This window comes from Ambystoma mexicanum, chromosome 4p (assembly GCF_040938575.1).
Source record: "Ambystoma mexicanum isolate Mex_15411 chromosome 4p, UKY_AmexF1_1, whole genome shotgun sequence".
Classification (NCBI taxonomy): domain Eukaryota; kingdom Metazoa; phylum Chordata; class Amphibia; order Caudata; family Ambystomatidae; genus Ambystoma; species Ambystoma mexicanum.
In genome coordinates, this window is record NC_090927.1 from 1,159,242,729 (window position 1) to 1,159,260,435 (window position 17,707).

Genomic DNA, 17,707 nt, shown 5'->3' on the forward strand with positions numbered 1-17,707 from the left:
TTCGTCAGGACATGCCTTTCGATGGCGAGAATCTGTTTGGGAAGGTTGTCGACGAGTCCCTCCAAGCCATAAAAACAGATACAGAGACGGCACATTCCCTCGGCACCCATCAGCAGCATCGCTCGTCTTTTTTTCGCTCCTCCAGGGGAAAGTGGAGCAGATCGTCCAAAAGGTTTTTTGCCTGTGCCTAGCCTGCCTGGAGCTAATATAGCCCACCTCATTGTTTTCCTGGCAGCTGGGCTGGACAAACAGATTCCAGGGGTAGCATGCACGTGCCACTCCAGGCCACTCCCAGAACACGCCTATGACACCCAGTTGTTCATAGAGACTCCTTTGCAGTGTTATATGCTGTGTGCAAGCACCGCTCCCCCCACCCATTCATACCTTTTCCACGCTCTTTAATAAGAGCAGTGCACGGGCTGGAGAGTATGAGGGAATTGAAGACAATTAAGAAGGGCAAATCTCCCCCTCACCCATGATACCACCAACAGAAAACACGTATTCGCAAAGCCAGTAGTTGTGGCTTTTTGTATAGGCATTGGGTGTGAACTAGCTAAGCAACGCCATTAAATGCTCAGGTACTCTCATCATTAGTCTGCTGTTGCCACCTTATGGCCAGGTAGTACCAGCAGTTGCCATGTATTGGCATGATATGCCCAGGTGCTCATATCATATGGCACGTATTGCAGCACTGATGCCACATGTTATGACTTCGTTCATCAAGAGTTATTGCAGCAATATACGCCATATGATGTGAGCACCTGGGCGTATCATGGCAATACATGCAAAGGACAGGTGAGGGAGAAGAGTGAAGGGGGAATGTGGAGGAGATCAGTGCAAGAAGGGGAGAAGGTTCACGCAAGAGCACTGCTGCCTGCTTGTTAACTAAAGACAAAGTGTATTCATTGCTTTGATTTCCATATTGTAATGTCAAGGTCCACCTCATATGCACTACTTGAGACAATCAACCTAAGTTTTTTTTTTTAAATTAACTAGCCTAAATAAAATACTATCAGCCCAATCAACACAAAAGTGCCCAAGTTAAAACCCAAACAGTATAAACAAATCCATCAACCTTTTCCCTGTATTTATTTGGCATTCATTTAATAAATACTCGTAATTTATTTTTATTACGATGAGATAAGAAATATATGAACAGTTCTAATTTTAATACATCCGCCTAAAGGTGTGAAAGTTAAGCTTAGAGCTCCATCTAACGGTCATATACTTTTCAGGAGTAAATAATGAAACTCGCAAGCCTTTCAACACCGGCCATCTATCGACTGTACAAATGCTGGAAATGGAAAACATGTACTCTCAGCACGTTCTCCTCCTTGGAGGGTGGGGGTGAGGGGTGTAGGGGGAGAGGGGCACAGGGGGGTAGCCCAGGCCAGGTAACGTCTCTTCATGGAATGCAAGCCTGGCACATTTTCTTAAATGCAAATAACATTTTTGGAGCAAAAGCATGCTCACCATTTTAAATGTGCAACATATCTGTGATACTGAATATACCTTTCGAGGAACCTTATTTGTTTGGGCTTCCCTTTGAACAACCTCAGCGTCCTGACAATTTCCAGATACTACACTGTTTTGTTAGGACTTTTCGCTTTTTCGTGGTCGCATGTGATTATAACCACGGAGTTCCGGTTCCTCAACTCCGTTTTGATTAAGACACAAAAGCAAACTTTTGGTTACTGTTTCTCTCATGCGCCCTTATGCTTTGAGAAGAAAAAATCCACCAGACTCTCCTTCTCTTGATTTTGTATAGGATGGATATCTTTTATTTAAACAACTTAATTGTACTCTTTATGTTGCCCTTTATGATTCGTAGGGAAACATAAACATGCTTTTATGTCTGTGATAGTGATTCAGTAAGAAACCTATTTGTGCGAGCAATGAAAGTTTAACTCTGCTCTTTTTATTGGTCACAATGCACACCGTAACAAAGAAAGATCTGTAGATTGTGTACGGAATATGGCTTTCATGCCCTTCCAGGAGGCGGACATGGCCTTTAACGGCCCTGCCACCCCGAGCTTAGCTCGGGCCTCAGCTCGGGCTGTTAAAGGCCATGTCAACCCTCCTGGCAGGGCATGAAAGCCATTCGCACCCCGTGGGACGTCTGGGGTGCGAATGGCTTTCAAAATGGTTCATCGGGAGATCTGTGCTGCTAGCGCAGCCCATCTCCCGATGAAAATACTATGTCCACCGCCAAATGGAAAAGGGACTGAGGCACAATGCTCTGGTCCTGCAGGTAAGTGGAGGGTGTGGGGAGGAAATAGGAAGCGTCTGCCTGTTGCCTCCCCGCAGTGAAAAAAGCACCACCCGGCGGAGGGCCTCGGGTGGCTGGGACAGCGGGTGGGGATTGTGTATTCTCGCCCGTGGTTCCAGCCACCTGATTGGCTGAGCGCCCTTCCACGAGTGCGAATAGCAGATTTAGCTTTTAGCCCAATGCTGAATAGTTGTCAAGCATTTAGCTGAGTACAAAGCCAAATATTTGTTTTATTTTATTAGTACCCAGCGAGGGAGAATCAGAATGGAAGAACCATTCTGATTGGTCTTCGCTGGGGCATTACCCTGCCGGGACTTCCTCGGATTCCACTGCTTTATCCTCAGCGGGCGGCGTGGCAACCCCTCAGCCAATGAAGAGGCCCGAAGCAGGGCCATCCCTGCTCCGAGCCTCCACACGGCTGGAGGCCCCTTTTTTCCCCCGCTGGGGATTCAGGTATGTTTTTTTTTTTTTAACCTCCCTGTCCCTGCCCTCCCAACCCCACTTACCTTCAGGCTGCTTTGTCCTTGGTGGGGGACGATGGCAGCCTCCAGCCGTGCGGGGACTCAAGCCTCCATCGTCCCTCGCCGGGGACCCAGGTACGTTATTTTATTTTTTTTCATGTGCAAAACCAGTTCTACTCAAAGTAACAGTCTTTAGAAATGTGGAGTGCGAAGTTGCAATGAACAACATCGATACAATTTGCGTTGCAGATCACATATATTGCAATCTCTTTTGAGTTGCAATACAGCTTAGGTAGGAACTGAGATTTGAACATTCTGTGAAAGGGCACAATAAAATGTATAAATGGCTTCTGTCCGCTCGAGCAGGACACAAGTCGGTGGTACGTGCCAGGTGGACTCCATCTACCATTTGTCCCCCGCCTTTAAACCAGGCAGATGTTATGATGGCAGCAGTCTCATTTATTCATCCCTAGTTGATTCGCATCTGTCCTGTTTTAGACTACTTTCTGGTGCAAGGCTCCCCGTCCCCAGACAGTTCAGTATGCCTTCCTGCACATTCTGCCTATTCCCTGGACACTAGGCCTATTGGTCAATGAGGGTAAGCTGACACTTGTTTCTAGTGCAAACAATCTTTCATTTGGGCAATACTTGTTACCAACCAGGTGAAGGTTATTCTTTCTCCATCGAGAGTAGAACCACTACAACAAACTTGGGGTCTCTCATGGATCAGCCTTGAAACACTGTTTTGTGGATTCATAGGGCCTTAGAGCTTTTGATTTCTTGTGTCCTTGGGGCTAAATGAAAAGGGTACAGATGCATTTGCTGGAGCTCTGGAAGGAGGACTCACGGATGCAGTTACACAAGTTCCCCATCTTTCGAGAAGCGTCAGATGAATTCTTCTGGTTCGCTCTTTAGGCCAGCTTGTTCGTCAGCTCTTCGTAGCCAGTGGATCATCAGGAATAATTGATCTAACAAATGTTGGTAACAACTAGACTATCTAATAGCCCACCATTGCTGGACCTGTCAGGTTACACACATACACATTCAGAGATAACAGCTGTTTCTGGCACTGAGATCTTTCCTGTCCTCCATCGGGGGGCGGGGAGGAAAAGAGGTACGATGCTGATGGGAACAACAACTATGTTATATGGACTATGTTATAGGATAGCTCAGCGGCAACGTGCACACCTTGGAAGCAAGACCACACGAAGCAACACAGGTTCGATCCCCAGGTCCGCGCTCCGAAACCTCTGGGTGTTTAAGCGTGTTATAAATACGCAACTAAGACACACAAAAAAAAACCATTATGCTTTAAAAATGTAAAATAAATAAATTAATAAAAATGATTTATGCCCTACATCTGCTAAATTGGGCCCTGCCTCATGGGATCCTAACCTCAGCAGTTCATAAAGCCGAGTTCTGAAACACTCAGATTTCCGCTTTAGTTGGACACATACCCCGCATGCTTGGGAGCTCTATAGGTCAGTGTTACAATGAGCTTTTGTGCACTGAGTCCTTCTGTCTCCAGACAGAACTGCAAGCAGTCATCGTGCGCCACAACAGTAATCCCACTTCTTTAAGGAATGGCTTTCTTTCTCTAAGGCAGTGGTCTGCAACATGCATCTCGCCTGATGTTTTGCACTACAGCTCCCTTCTACCTTTCCCAGCCCAATCAGTTGTGAGGGTTGCAACCCTCTGCTAAAATATGTCTCAGCTGAATTAGGATGATCCTTTGCTTTACACTTCTGTCCTGTTCTTCTAATTCCTAAAGCCACTGTGAAGCTGAGAAAATCAAGTGGATCTTCCTTGATTCTGGTGATACTGGTGGCCCCTATATGGCCAAGCAGATCCTGGTTCTCAGACCTTATTAATCTAGCAGGGGAAGGGTCACCGATGCTTCTATTTTAGGGCAATCTTCTGTCTCACAAGTGAGGACTTGCCCCCCACCGTTACCCTCAATCCCCCTATTTGACAGCTTGATCTCAGAAGCTTAGACCTTCAGCAATTTCCAGGTACAAGTTAGATGTTCTTCATGCTTATAATAGAAAGTCTATCAGGGCAACAGTATTTACTCTAAGGTAGACACATTGATTCCTGAGGGTTTTCTCTGACTTCAGTAAGGTTATTCAGGATCTCGGAAAACACACATTTGCATTTCTTCAGAAGGATGTAGCTCATGGTTCTTTTCAGGGATTACTTGACTTGTTTCCTTTGGTTTGAAGGCTCAATCCTGCTGCAGATCTTCATGTGGTTCTGTCAGTCTAGCCACAATCGCTCATCTGGATGATAGATTGTTGGGCTACTGTCCCCTCCACTTCGGAATTCATAATTTACAGGTCTTCAAAGTTGTGAACTATGTACATTTTTTAACAAGGTGCCCTGTGACAGTGGTCCCGGCCTTGCCAAAGGTGTGTGAGGAAATTGATCTTGGGGGCCAGGTGTTGCTATCTGCCTAATAATACTATGTGTGTTGTGATGTGAGAAGATTCCCCTGTTCACTCTCCAACACCAGGGTCATGAGACAGGTGCTCGCCATATTAGCTACTCAACTTCTCACCCATTAAAAAATGCCCAAAGTATAGGAGGAGCTTTCATTCGATGGAGAAGGGAAGTGGTTGGAGTTAGTGTGGACGATATAAGCTCCTTAGAGCTGGAGCAAGGTTCAACCATCTTGATTCTGTATGCCTCTATTTTACCTTCATGCCACCTCCACTTCCTGTACTACAAAGCACTTTGGGTGTGATGTCAGAAGGCAAAGCCCACTTGTTCCACTTGTTCGGACCCTTAAAGCAGGCTTGCTTTTGACCAATCGGCTGTAGACACTTGCCTTTAAAAGAACGGGTATTCCACCACTTATTTCAATCGTCTATGTACTTCAAACCTTCAAGAAGATTTTGTTTCACCCTGTAGGGAGAGTAATTCTTTCCCTAGTCCTCCAGTTTTGAGGTGGAGGCAGGTGTTCTGTCCCCAAACCATGCTTAGTGACCACAATAGTGTCCAGGACATCACCATGCTGTAGGACTCCTGAAGGTGTGTGCCAGCCTCCCTCCTGTTTGGGAGAAAGAGGAAAGGACCCATCTTGTTCTTGGGACCCTGGAGTGGCACTCGCAGCACCTGAGAGCCAAGACAGCCAGCATGCCTGCAATTTCACCATTGAACGGCTGCAAACCGTGATTTGAGCGTGTGCAACCCAGTTCTAACCAACGGATCTTCTGGAGCTGCCTTGGGCACTCTACGACATTCAAACTGTAATTACGCCCATTCAAACCAGTTTTCTGTTGCACTGCATCATGGCCTCAGCTCAAACAAAGAAGTATTGCTGCACTTGCATCGCTCAAACCGCTGTTTGAAGCACCAGTCTCTTCATTGCCACTTCAGTCGACGAGCATACTGACCCTGATGTTCTCTCTGAACGACACCCTTCAAGCCCTCGCATTGAACCGACTCACCTGCACATCTTGCCACAAGCTCAACTGCCATCAAATCTCAACCGCCAAACCATGCCTGGTGACCTCCACGGTCTGCGTCGCTTGAGTACGGTTTTGAACCGCAGCCTTCTACCTTTCAACCCCCCGCACCTCTCAACATGCGCTTGCTGCTGGACCACCGCGACTGCTGCATCTTTGAACTGAATGGAACCACTGAACAGCGCAAAGAAGCCTGGTTTGCTGTTGTCGAAACCACCAAGACAGTGCAAAGGTGTTATTGCCTGATAACTGCTGCCTGGTTTATTTTGGTTCCTAGAGACTGGCTAGGTCACATTAATCCCCTTTTGCAACAAAAAAACGTATCCTTTTGAATATTGTGGTTTTTATTGTCTTTTTGTCCTCTTCTCATTGCTTAGACCGCTGCATCTTGCTATCTAGTATAGTCTGTGTTTTTTCTACAGTAGTGGGTTTTGTAGGGTTTTCTATTTAGTTATTATTTCATATGCTGTGTTTAAAGTGTGTTGTGTGTGTATATATATATATATTTCTGAGGCTTGTGGAATCTGCTTAGATCACATGCTGTGCATAGGCCGACATCTAGTGGAAGCTGCGGAGTATTACAGTTTGTTTTTCGAAAGTCGAAAATGGGCGTCGACACAGGCGTGCCAGTAATACTATCCCTAGTGTGACGTCCACTGTACCCAAGATCCCTCACGCGTGTAGGATCCTCAGATTGTTTTTTTCCGCCATACTGGTCGGAAGCATCTTGCGGAGTTCCCTGGCCTTAACCATACTTTGCTGTTATTATAATTATAATTCTTATTCATTCCCTTCCCCACCCCAACGTCGACCCTCAACCTCGACGACGGCTGGAGAAGTCATCGACCGTCGACTGCTGCACGACGGATCTGGGCCTCGGAAGGCCGCTGGCCTCGGCCCGGGCCTAGTAGGCCGCTGGCCTCGGCCCTTACAAGTAGGGAGAGTGGGGGGTGGTACATACTCTTCACTCTTGATATATAGTTACATTTTATATATTCCTACACTTAGCAGCCCGCTGCCTTAAGGTGCGTATGGAGGGTACCCCTTTTCAATTCTGCCCCAAGTGCAATCGCAAATACCCTTGGGTCGACAGGCACGCCACGTGCAATCTCTGCTTGCCGAGGGATCACCCCGAAGCGAACTGCAGAGCGTGTAGTAGGTTTAAACCTAAGACACTTAAGGACCGTTCGACAAAGCGTTGGGCCCACCACGCCAGGCAGGAGGCCATGGCAGCGGAGGGCGCCTTCAGCGATGGCAGCGACGCCGTACTTTCGGACGGCGAGGGCATTATGGCGTCGAAAGACAGCCGGCGAGCGCAGGTCCCTGACCTCGGAAGGTCGTCCGGCAGGGCGGCTATGGGGAAGACCCCCGGCGACGCAAGCGCTACACACCTAACACACACTAAACACACTAAGACCAACCGGACCTCGACGACGTCGACTTCCCGGAAAGAGGCACAAAAAGAACAGTCCGACTCGGTGTCCTCTGGGCGCTCTCGATCGAGATCACCTCACGACGCAAGGCAATCATCCACTCTTGCCAAGAGTGCCTCGCTACACACATTAACGGAAGTTCGATCGTCGGGAGACGAAGACGACTTCCACCCCCAGGCCGCGCTCCAAGATACCGAGACCGCGGTTAACACCAGTGAGGCCCCACGCCCGAAGCACACAGATACCTCTCCAGACCCTCGGCGCCAGGCGTCGAAAATCTCTGGGGCCTCCAAGGGACAGGGAAAACATTTTTCCACGCACGGGGAGGGGGGGAAACAGCGGAAAGCACAGCCTTCCACCCCTGTAAAGCCATCCTCTCACCCTAGGCAGACAAGTAAACACAAGTCTACCCTTGAAAAGTCCCATAAATCATCTCCTGCTAAAGTAATACCCTGTTCCAGGGAATGGTCCAGTGAAGACATAGACAGGGTTATGTCTAGGATGTCTTCCTTGGCTGATTTTTATGATAAGAACCCAGAACACTTTCTTTCATATAACCCTCAAGGGGCCACACCCTCAGGCTCCTCCGATCCTATCCCGCTAAGTAAAAAGCCCCGGGTCGAAAGACCTGAACCCTTCAAGGTTCAGCCTTACTCCACCCCATATTCTACTCCACTCCCCAGTTACCAGGGACAAGTTTTCCCTGAAGAGGACCAGGAGTTTGAAATTATGGAAGAACAAACCGGGACAGATTACTATGCAGAGGATGAGGACCTGGAGGAGGGAGAAGATGAGCAGGAAATTTACAGAGTAGATTCCCCAGTACAAAGCGAAGCCCCAGTTACTGACTCTCCAGTTGATAACCAGCCCCTCCTCAACGAGGTTCTCGCTCGAGCAGCGGAACACTTCCACATCGACACCCACGGTGTACAGGAGGAAAGGGACTTCGCGGAGGAGTTTGTAGGAGAGAGAAGACCGGTCGCTCAGACCATCCCTATCCTCAAATCCATCCAACGAAGAATAGATCCTTCCCTGGTGAATCCTAACCTCACCAGAGCTGTCAACCCCAGAATTGAAAAGATTTTCCGGGCAGCCCAGTCTGACCCTCTGTATATAAGGGGACATCTTAAACCAGATTCCCTAGTGGTGACCAACACTAGAAAAAGGGCTGGCACGCCCTTATCTTCATCAGAAGCTCCTCCCGATAAGGAGAGCAAAAAACTTTACGGGTTTGGCAGAAAGGTAGCCTCAACGTCCGCCTACCAAGCAAGGATTGCGAATTCCACCACCCTGTTGGCTAGTTACAATTGCCATCAATGGGAAGAAGTCGCGGCGCTCATTGCCTCTGCTCCAGAACCGTTAAAAGGCCAGCTGGCTCGGATCTCAGCAGAGGGGAGAGCCGTGTCTGGTTGCATTTTAAAAGCAACTTTCGACGCCGCTGACAACGCAGGGAGATTGATAGCAGAAGGTACTGTTATCAAGAGACATGCGTGGTTACGGCAGTCAGGATTCAAGACAGAAACCCAGGCTTCTTTAATAGACAAGCCAGTGGAACCCGACCTATTGTTTGGGAAAGCGGTCGAAGACGCACTTAAAAATGCCAAAGATGAATATGAGACTCTCAAGTCCCTTGGCCAGCTTACCAACAAACCCCCTAACCAGAGGGGGAACAATAATTTTCGTCGCCCACGCGGCCAAAATTCACAAAGAGGCAACTATGCCCAGGGACAAGGTACACAATGGAATAACAACCAGCAGTCTACCCAGAGTTACGGCAGGGGTAACAAGAGAGGTTGTGGAAGAGGCAGAGGCAGCCCCAACAAGGGAGGTGGCACGCCTCCACCAAAACAGTGACGCTCAGTTCAGGGTCCCTTGCCACGCAACCCCAGTAGGGGGACGCATTTCCACCTTCACCCAGGCTTGGGAAGGGATCACCTCAGACAGATGGGTGCTGTCAACAGTATCCGCAGGATATTGTATAGAACTACTGCAGCGTCCCCGGAATCATCCTCCACGACAAAGAGTGCACTCCCTAGAGCATCAAAAGATCCTTCTCGAGGAGATCGCCATTCTGCTAGAAAAGGACGCGATAGAACTCGTCCCAGGACACCAGGTAAACAAGGGTATCTATTCAACTTACTTCCTTGTGCCAAAGAAAGATTTGACAATGCGCCCAGTATTGGACTTACGGCCTGCCAACAAGTATGTCAAGCCCCAAAAATTCCGTATGACCACGCTACAAGAGGTAATCCCCCTCCTAAAAAAGGGGGATTACATGGCAACCTTGGATATGAAAGATGCTTATTTTCATATTTCCATGCTCCCAGCGCACAGAAAGTACTTGCGCTTCAAGGTGGACAGTCGCCACTACCAATTCAAGGTACTGCCCTTCGGGATAGCTTCAGCACCAAGGGTATTCACCAAGGTACTGGCGGTGGCGGCTGCACACCTACGCAGGGAAGCAATCCCGGTGTACCCTTATCTGGACGACTGGCTCATAACGGGGGAAACCCCAGGAATTTGCAGGTCAAACATTCAAAGGACTATCGACCTCCTCCACGAATTAGGCTTCTCCATCAACGAGAAAAAGTCAAGTCTGGTGCCAAGCACCTCAAAACAGTTTCTAGGAGCTATCCTAGATACTCAGAAAGGATTGACCTTCCCTTCGGAAGAGAGAATTCGGAATATACTTCTGCAAATTCCGCATTATCAGTCAGGTCAACAGATAACAGTACGCAAAGCTATGCGGTTACTGGGCATGATGGCGTCATGCATTTACCTGGTCCCCCACGCGCGTCTGCGCATGCGTCCCATGCAGGAATGGTTGGCGAAACAGTGGTCTCAGGCAAGTGGTCATTGGGACGATCTAGTGGTCGTTTCGCCAACACTCGTACAGAGCCTACACTGGTGGACAAGAGAGAATCTCGCAAGGGGGAAACCCTTTTACGATCCCGAAGTACAAGCCGTGCTGACTACAGATGCATGCCTGACTGGGTGGGGCTCAGGGTCTCTGGTCTCACTCAGTAGCCAAGAACCACATCAATATGCTAGAGCTTCTGGCAGTATTCCGAGCGCTAAGGGCGTTCGAGCCCCATCTACTGAACTTGTCGGTGCAGATCAGGACGGACAGCACGACAGCCATGTTCTATCTGAACAAGCAAGGGGGGACTCGTTCGCCAAATCTGTCCAAGCTTGCCCAGAAAATATGGATATGGGCACTCAGACGGAACATCTTCCTGTCATCGCAACATGTTCCAGGGGAGCTCAATTCCCTAGCGGATGCTCTAAGCAGAGACTCCCTCCCAGAAGAACACGAATGGGTCCTTCACAGAGACGTAGTAGAAGATCTCTTCTCTCAGTGGGGTTTCCCCACTATAGACCTATTCGCCACAAGCGAAAACAAACAATGCCCAGGATTTGCATCCAGGTTCCCCCAGCCGGACTCCCAAGGGAATGCCCTGTGGATGAACTGGTCAGGGATGTTTGCGTACGCTTTTCCACCAACTCCTCTCATCAGGAAGGTGGTATACAAGATGAACAAGGAATCGATGACGCTCATCCTAGTTGCTCCCATGTGGGCGAGACAACCATGGTTTCCACACCTACGCAGGATGGCGGTGTGCGAACCCATCAGACTCCCAGCCTGGTACAACCTACTGTCCCAGCAACAGGGTCAATCAGTGCATCAGGAACCCAACTCTATGAACCTAGCAGCATGGCTCCTGAAGTCATAGAGTTTGGACATCTCAAATTACCACAGAGGTGTACGGACATTCTAAAGGAGTCCAGGAAACCAAATACAAGGCACTGTTACTTTGATAAGTGGAAAAGATTCGTTATCTGGTGCCAGAATAAACAAATCAACCCGGTTGATTGCACTCCTTCCAACGTTGTGACATACATGCTCCACCTGCTGGATGCAGGGTTGGTTTTTAACTCGCTGAAAGTACACCTGGCAGCCCTCTCGGCTTACACCACATCCCATAACAAGGTCTCGTGGTGGAAAGTACCAGTGGTTAAAGCCTTCATGGAAGGAGTAAAGAGACTTCACCCTCCTATTTCGAACCCACCGCCAGGATGGGACCTCAACGTGGTGCTAGCTAAGCTCATGGGACCCCCATTCGAACCCATGCATAAAAGTAGTCTCAAACACCTGACTTATAAAACGGCCTTCTTAGTAGCCATTACCTCCATAAGAAGGGTCAGTGAAATTCAGGCTCTGTCAGTGCAGGATCCTTTCTTTACTATCCACAAGGACAAACTGGTTTTACGCACACACCCTAGGTTCTCACCTAAATTCATATCCAAGTTCCATGTAAACCAGTCCATCGAGCTTCCGACTTTCTTCCAGAACCCGCAAAGCTCGGCTGAGGTGAAACTACACACCCTAGATGTGCGTAGGGCGGTCCTATACTATGTAAATAAAACCAGACCGCTAAGGAAAACAGATCAACTGTTTGTCTCCGTAGCTACAGGCAGAGAGGGGGATCGCGTCTCTAAGGGCGCTATCTCGAAGTGGATTATCAACTGTATACAGCTGTGTTACTCTCTTTCTGAAAAGACTCTGCCTTTTACGCCAAGGGCCCACTCTACTAGAGGCATTGGGGCCACTCTGGCTTTCATTGCAAATGTTCCCCTCGACACCATTTGCAAAGCGGCTACTTGGAGCTCTATTCACACTTTTACTCAGCATTACTGCATTGACACTCATTCCAAGACAGATACACAAGTGGGACAAGCGGTTCTAAGACACCTGTTTGCTCATGACCCTTCTCACATCCCACCTCCTTCTTCTGGTACTGCTCGCTAATCTATGCACAGCATGTGATCTAAGCAGATTCCACAAGCCTCAGAAGGGATACATTACTCACCGTAATCGTATTTCTGATGCTTGTATCTGCTTAGATTCACATGCGACCCACCCTTCCTCCCCTCCGAGAGAAGGCGCATGATTGCTTGTAGTCTTACCTTTCTGTCTATCTGCTTGGATTATCTGTACTCACGCTACTCCTCATGCTTCCTCATGTCAGAAAAAATACAATCTGAGGATCCTACACGCGTGAGGGATCTTGGGTACAATGGACGTCACACTAGGGATAGTATTACTGGCACGCCTGTGTCGACGCCCATTTTCGACTTTCGAAAAACAAACTGTAATACTCCGCAGCTTCCACTAGATGTCGGCCTATGCACAGCATGTGAATCTAAGCAGATACAAGCATCAGAAATACGATTACGGTGAGTAATGTATCCCATATATATATAATTGATAAAACCTTGATTGAACATCCCTTTACTTTGGTCTGTTCTACTTCACTGTTTGGGTTGCTGCTGTTTCACAGTCACATCCGTCTCGAGATTATAGCCTTCCCCTGGCACACATTCCAATAAAAGGCCAGAGAGGTATACCGCTTACTGTCCCTGTTTTACCTTGATGATGGTGTTGGCTCTTAGTTTGTAGGCATGTGAGGCCTTACTAGGCACTTTAGCCTCTACTCATCCTTGTACTGCCACAGGGCAGAAGTCAATTCACAACAGCCAAGGATTTGGTTATGTGCCCTATTATTGCCAACCTGTCCTCTCGCATTGCTTATGCTATGTGATCATATGCCTTTCCAGCTGTGCTAGTCTGAGGCCTGGAGAGATCTCTGAACCACTGACCACTATTGATTATATATTCCAGAAGAACTCAGGACCTTCTGAAAGATCCGATGGGCCCCAATGAACTGCTGAAAGGGAAGCCAATAATACTTAGAGAGCAATTATTTCTTTATCGCCAACAGAAAAAAGAAACGCAGAAACTGTGAGTGATGACAGGGGCAGAACCAAAAACACAAATACATTATTTTGCTGGAGAGAAGCATTTTACCTTTTTGGTTTTTGATAAACCTCTGTATAAAATAGTCCTGCTCTGTGCAACAAAAACAGTTTCTGGAGAAAAGATGTATGCTTCTGAGCTGATTTCCAAACCCACAATGCATTGCTCGGTGACTCTTCTAGCTTGATAGATAAAATGGCCTATTCTACTCTCACTTTTCTGGTAGGAGGTTTTTGTCATGCATTTTTTAAACCCACTATAACATGGATGGGGCTCAATAAAGACTGCTTCATTGCTTCATTCTTATTCTTCCCAATTGTTTCTATGCCCTGAAGAAACGGCATTCTGACAACCTCAGTAGCATTCAGTGAACTCAAAGATTATTTGCATTAAAACTGGAGGGATGACAACCTTGGAGTTTGGAGGTTGAAGGGACTTCGGATAAATGAACACCCTCAATATCTGCTAAGAACCCAGCGCTCTATTTAAGGTCTGTTTAAGTAAGCCCCCTTCCTTGCCTACCATTACAATAACGTCTTTCTGCAAAACACCCTTTTGTGGCTCACAAGTCTGATTATCCCTCCAACCCCCCACGCACCCCCACTCTACTTAGTGTCAATGCTTTGCACCCCTCCTTTTATTACTTCTTAAAGTGTTGTCAGGGTTTAATGTGAACCAGGAACAAATCATGACCACACTTCTCCCCATGTGTTTGTTAAAAGCAGAAAACAAGCTTTATCGTCTGGGTATTGAAACTAGTTCCAAGTTTTTCTTAGATGAGACAAAGGGAATATGTTCATCTGATAGGTCACTTAAGAGGAATTCTCCTCTGCCACACATGCCTCAAAGAGCTGTTTGGCTTTTTGAGGGTTTCCTGTATTCTTGAAAGCTGCATGTTTGCTGCCCTTATTCCATCGGAAGTCCTTCACATTCATGTAGTTTCCGCTAAGATGGCATCTGTTGCTTTTAAGCATCTGGCCACTTTGACTGTCATCTGTTAGGCTGCTACTTGGACATCTCCACATTAATTTGGCAAGTGTTATGGCATGGATGTGAGCTTACCTTGAGTTTGTTTTATTGATAAGTTAGTTGTAAGAATAGTTTTCAAGATTATAAAATAATCATGTAATTTAGGGCATTGAAATACTCGCACTTAAGAAAAATCAATGCTTCTTTAGAAGGGTCTGATTAGCGACCCAAGAAGGTACGAAAAACCTTTCGGTTGGGTAACGCGAATGAGGGAGGTGGAGTGTCTTGGGAGATAGTAATTGTTGTGATGGACAAAAATAAACACAATTGCTTGGTGGAAAAGTGTAACTCTTGAAATTGATGTTTGCCGGGAGGCATTTACAATGGATACCATATGTAACACGGCTGCACTTTTACCATGTAGCAATTTCAGGCATATTCCATAGGAATCCATATAATTACCACCAGCGTGAAAATCCATCCTAGCGTTAAGGCAACTGCATTTGTCTGGCGGAGCGGGGAATGGCAGCAGACATGGAATCTAACCCCCCTCCACACCACTCCCTGACTAATGCAGGAACGTGGGGAAAATAATTAAAAGTGGCATGGTACTTATGCCTTCACTGATTCCCTTCAGAGTAAACAAGACCCCCAGCGATATTTTACAGACATTTGTAAGCATATGGGAGCACAAAACAAAATTCATCTTACATGCTTTTATGTCTCTATCATATTTTCATGAAGTTTTAAAAGGAATGGATTAACAGGAAATCCCCCAGTTTGAGCACCTGTAAAAAGCAGACCGGATCCATAGAAATGTATTATAAGTTCCACCTGCAAATCATAATTTGCAGGTAGCAAGTACATTATTTTTTTTAAACTCAGACTAAAAGGAAAAAAATAAAGGTGATATCACCTATCCGTACTCTCTTCTTTTGCACCCAGTTTTGTAAATGTTGAAGATGACATGCAGGAAACAGCACATAAGTGTTAATGGTGCCTGTCCCCTGCAGTCAATGAACACTATTTACAAAATGATCCTCTTAGTGTTTTCCAAATGCTGTGGCAATCAACAAAAATCTGGCAATTTTGAGGTGTACATTCAATTATTGTTACAATCATGCTGGCTGGAATATACCATCTACACGGCATTGGGATATCCCGTATTTCAATAGGGTTTCACTATTTTAAACTCCTACCTTGCTTGACTTCCCAGTCTCAGGGTTAAAGCACCAAACAGATTTCTTGGCTGAAACTTTAGTCTCGGGTATATATAGTGTACAGCATGGTTCTTTGCTAGTTCCTTAGTTTCAGGGATATAGCACAACGCACACTTCCTGACTTCTTACTCTCAGGGTTACAGATTCCAGCACGCTTCTTTTCTCATTCATTAGTTTCCGAGATACATCGCCAAGAACTCTTCTTGACGTCTTACTCTCAGGGTTATAGATTCCAGCACGCTTCTTTTCTCATTCATTAGTTTCCGAGATACATTGCCAAGAACTCTTCTTGACGTCTTAGTCTCAGGGTTAGAGATTCCAGCATGCTTCTTTTCTCATTCATTAGTTTCCGGGATACATCGCCAAGAACTCTTCTTGACGTCTTAGTCTCAGGGTTATAGATTCCAGCACGCTTCTTTTCTCATTCATTTGTTTCCGAGATACATCGCCAAGAACTCTTCTTGACGTCTTAGTCTCAGGGTCATAGATTCCAGCATGCTTCTTTTCTCATTCATTAGTTTCCGAGATACACCGCCAAGAACTCTTCTTGACGTCTTAGTCTCAGGGTTATAGATTCCAGCACACTTCTTTTCTCATTCCTTAGTTTCCGGGATACATCACCAAGATCTCTTCTTTACGTCTTAGTCTCAGGGTTATAGATTTCAGCATGCTTCTTTTTTCATTCCTTAGTTTCCGAGATACATTGCCAAGCACGCTTCTTGTCTTCTTAGTCTCAAAGTAATGGAATCCAGCACGCTTCTTTGCTAATTCCTCAGTTTCTAGCATACATCTCCAAACATGCTTCTTGACTTCTCGGTCATAGGGATATAGTGCTGAGCACACTTCTTGGCCTAATCTGTTTCAGGCATATAGCGCCCAGCTCGTTCCTGGGAAAGGTTGTGTTCAAGTATGCCAGCCTCTGAGTCTGTAAGGGTTGCATGCTGGTGCTTCCAGCGGTTCATGCGAAGTAACAGTTGACATTCTAGTGATACGCTTAGTCAGGGGTAGGGGTGTACTGTACAATGAAAAAGTGGTGCCCTGTGCAGGGGTTCTGTCTTTGAGTTCTAGTAGAGGGGAATGTCTTAAAAATTGACCCCGTCCCCTTCTTTTTAATTCACAGTGGTGCATAGACCCAGCCCACACTGACTTCACTTAATGAGGGAAGAAGACAGGGAGCTGAGCACAACAAAGTGATCATTTTCATATTTTTTTCAAGGTTTCATTCCTTCATAGTAGTTCAACACACAATTCAACCCTTTAAGTTGCTTTCAGCGTGCATTGGCTTAAGCCAGGTTTAGGGGAAGGATACTGTGGAGGTCTGGCTGAAACCAACGAGCTTGTTCCGTGTCCGCATCACTATTGGTCAAAATACCAAATGTTTTTGTACATGAAAAGAAATGTTTCCAATAGAGCTGTTTTCAAGTTGTTTATTGCTGTGAAGAAGCATGTGTAATTTTGAATGCTTACCAACCGTGCCACCATACTAATACCATTTTTAGTTGGTCCAACACATGTATAAAACCTGTATGCTTGGATGTAAAATAAAGAGGCAGAAGGAGAAGATAACAGTTAGGGGAAAATTGCTAATTAAAAACATTAAATCATACCAATAATAAGCATTGATCAACTCTATTAGTGTACATTTTAAGAATTTCTCCTATATCCGTGGGTTGGTGATTTTAGAGAAATGCCAACAGCAGCTATAATCTGCAATACTCAATACGCTGATGCTCTGTTGACACGTGTGACATGTAACGTTTGTGTGCTCTGATTCAGTTGAAGACCCAGAAAGAGAAGTTGGAGAGCAAAGAACTGCACATGGACCTACTGCGGAAGAAAATCGCACAGCTTGATGAGGAGAAGCAAGTTCGCACTGCGTTGGCTGTGGAGAGAGACGACGCAAACCTCACAGTCAGGAAGTTGCAGAAGAAGGTGGATCGGCTTCAGAAGGAGCTAAGTGCCTCACAGCTGTCAAATACCGAACTCAAAGCAAAGCTCGCTGACACCAATGAACTCAAGGCATGTAATAAACGCCATTACTGTTCCTTTTAGTCTGATGGGGGGGTTGAA

At 46.5% G+C, this 17,707-nt stretch overlaps 1 protein-coding gene across 1 annotated transcript in view; it reads left to right on the plus strand.

Annotated features, from left to right (window-relative positions):
* Positions 1-17,707, plus strand: part of CCDC170 (coiled-coil domain containing 170) — a 466,382-nt gene that overhangs the window by 429,506 nt on the left and 19,169 nt on the right. The window contains exon 11 of the mRNA XM_069606775.1: positions 17,414-17,656. Within this exon, the coding sequence (XP_069462876.1) occupies positions 17,414-17,656 (243 nt within the window). The remainder of the gene's footprint in view (positions 1-17,413; positions 17,657-17,707) is intronic.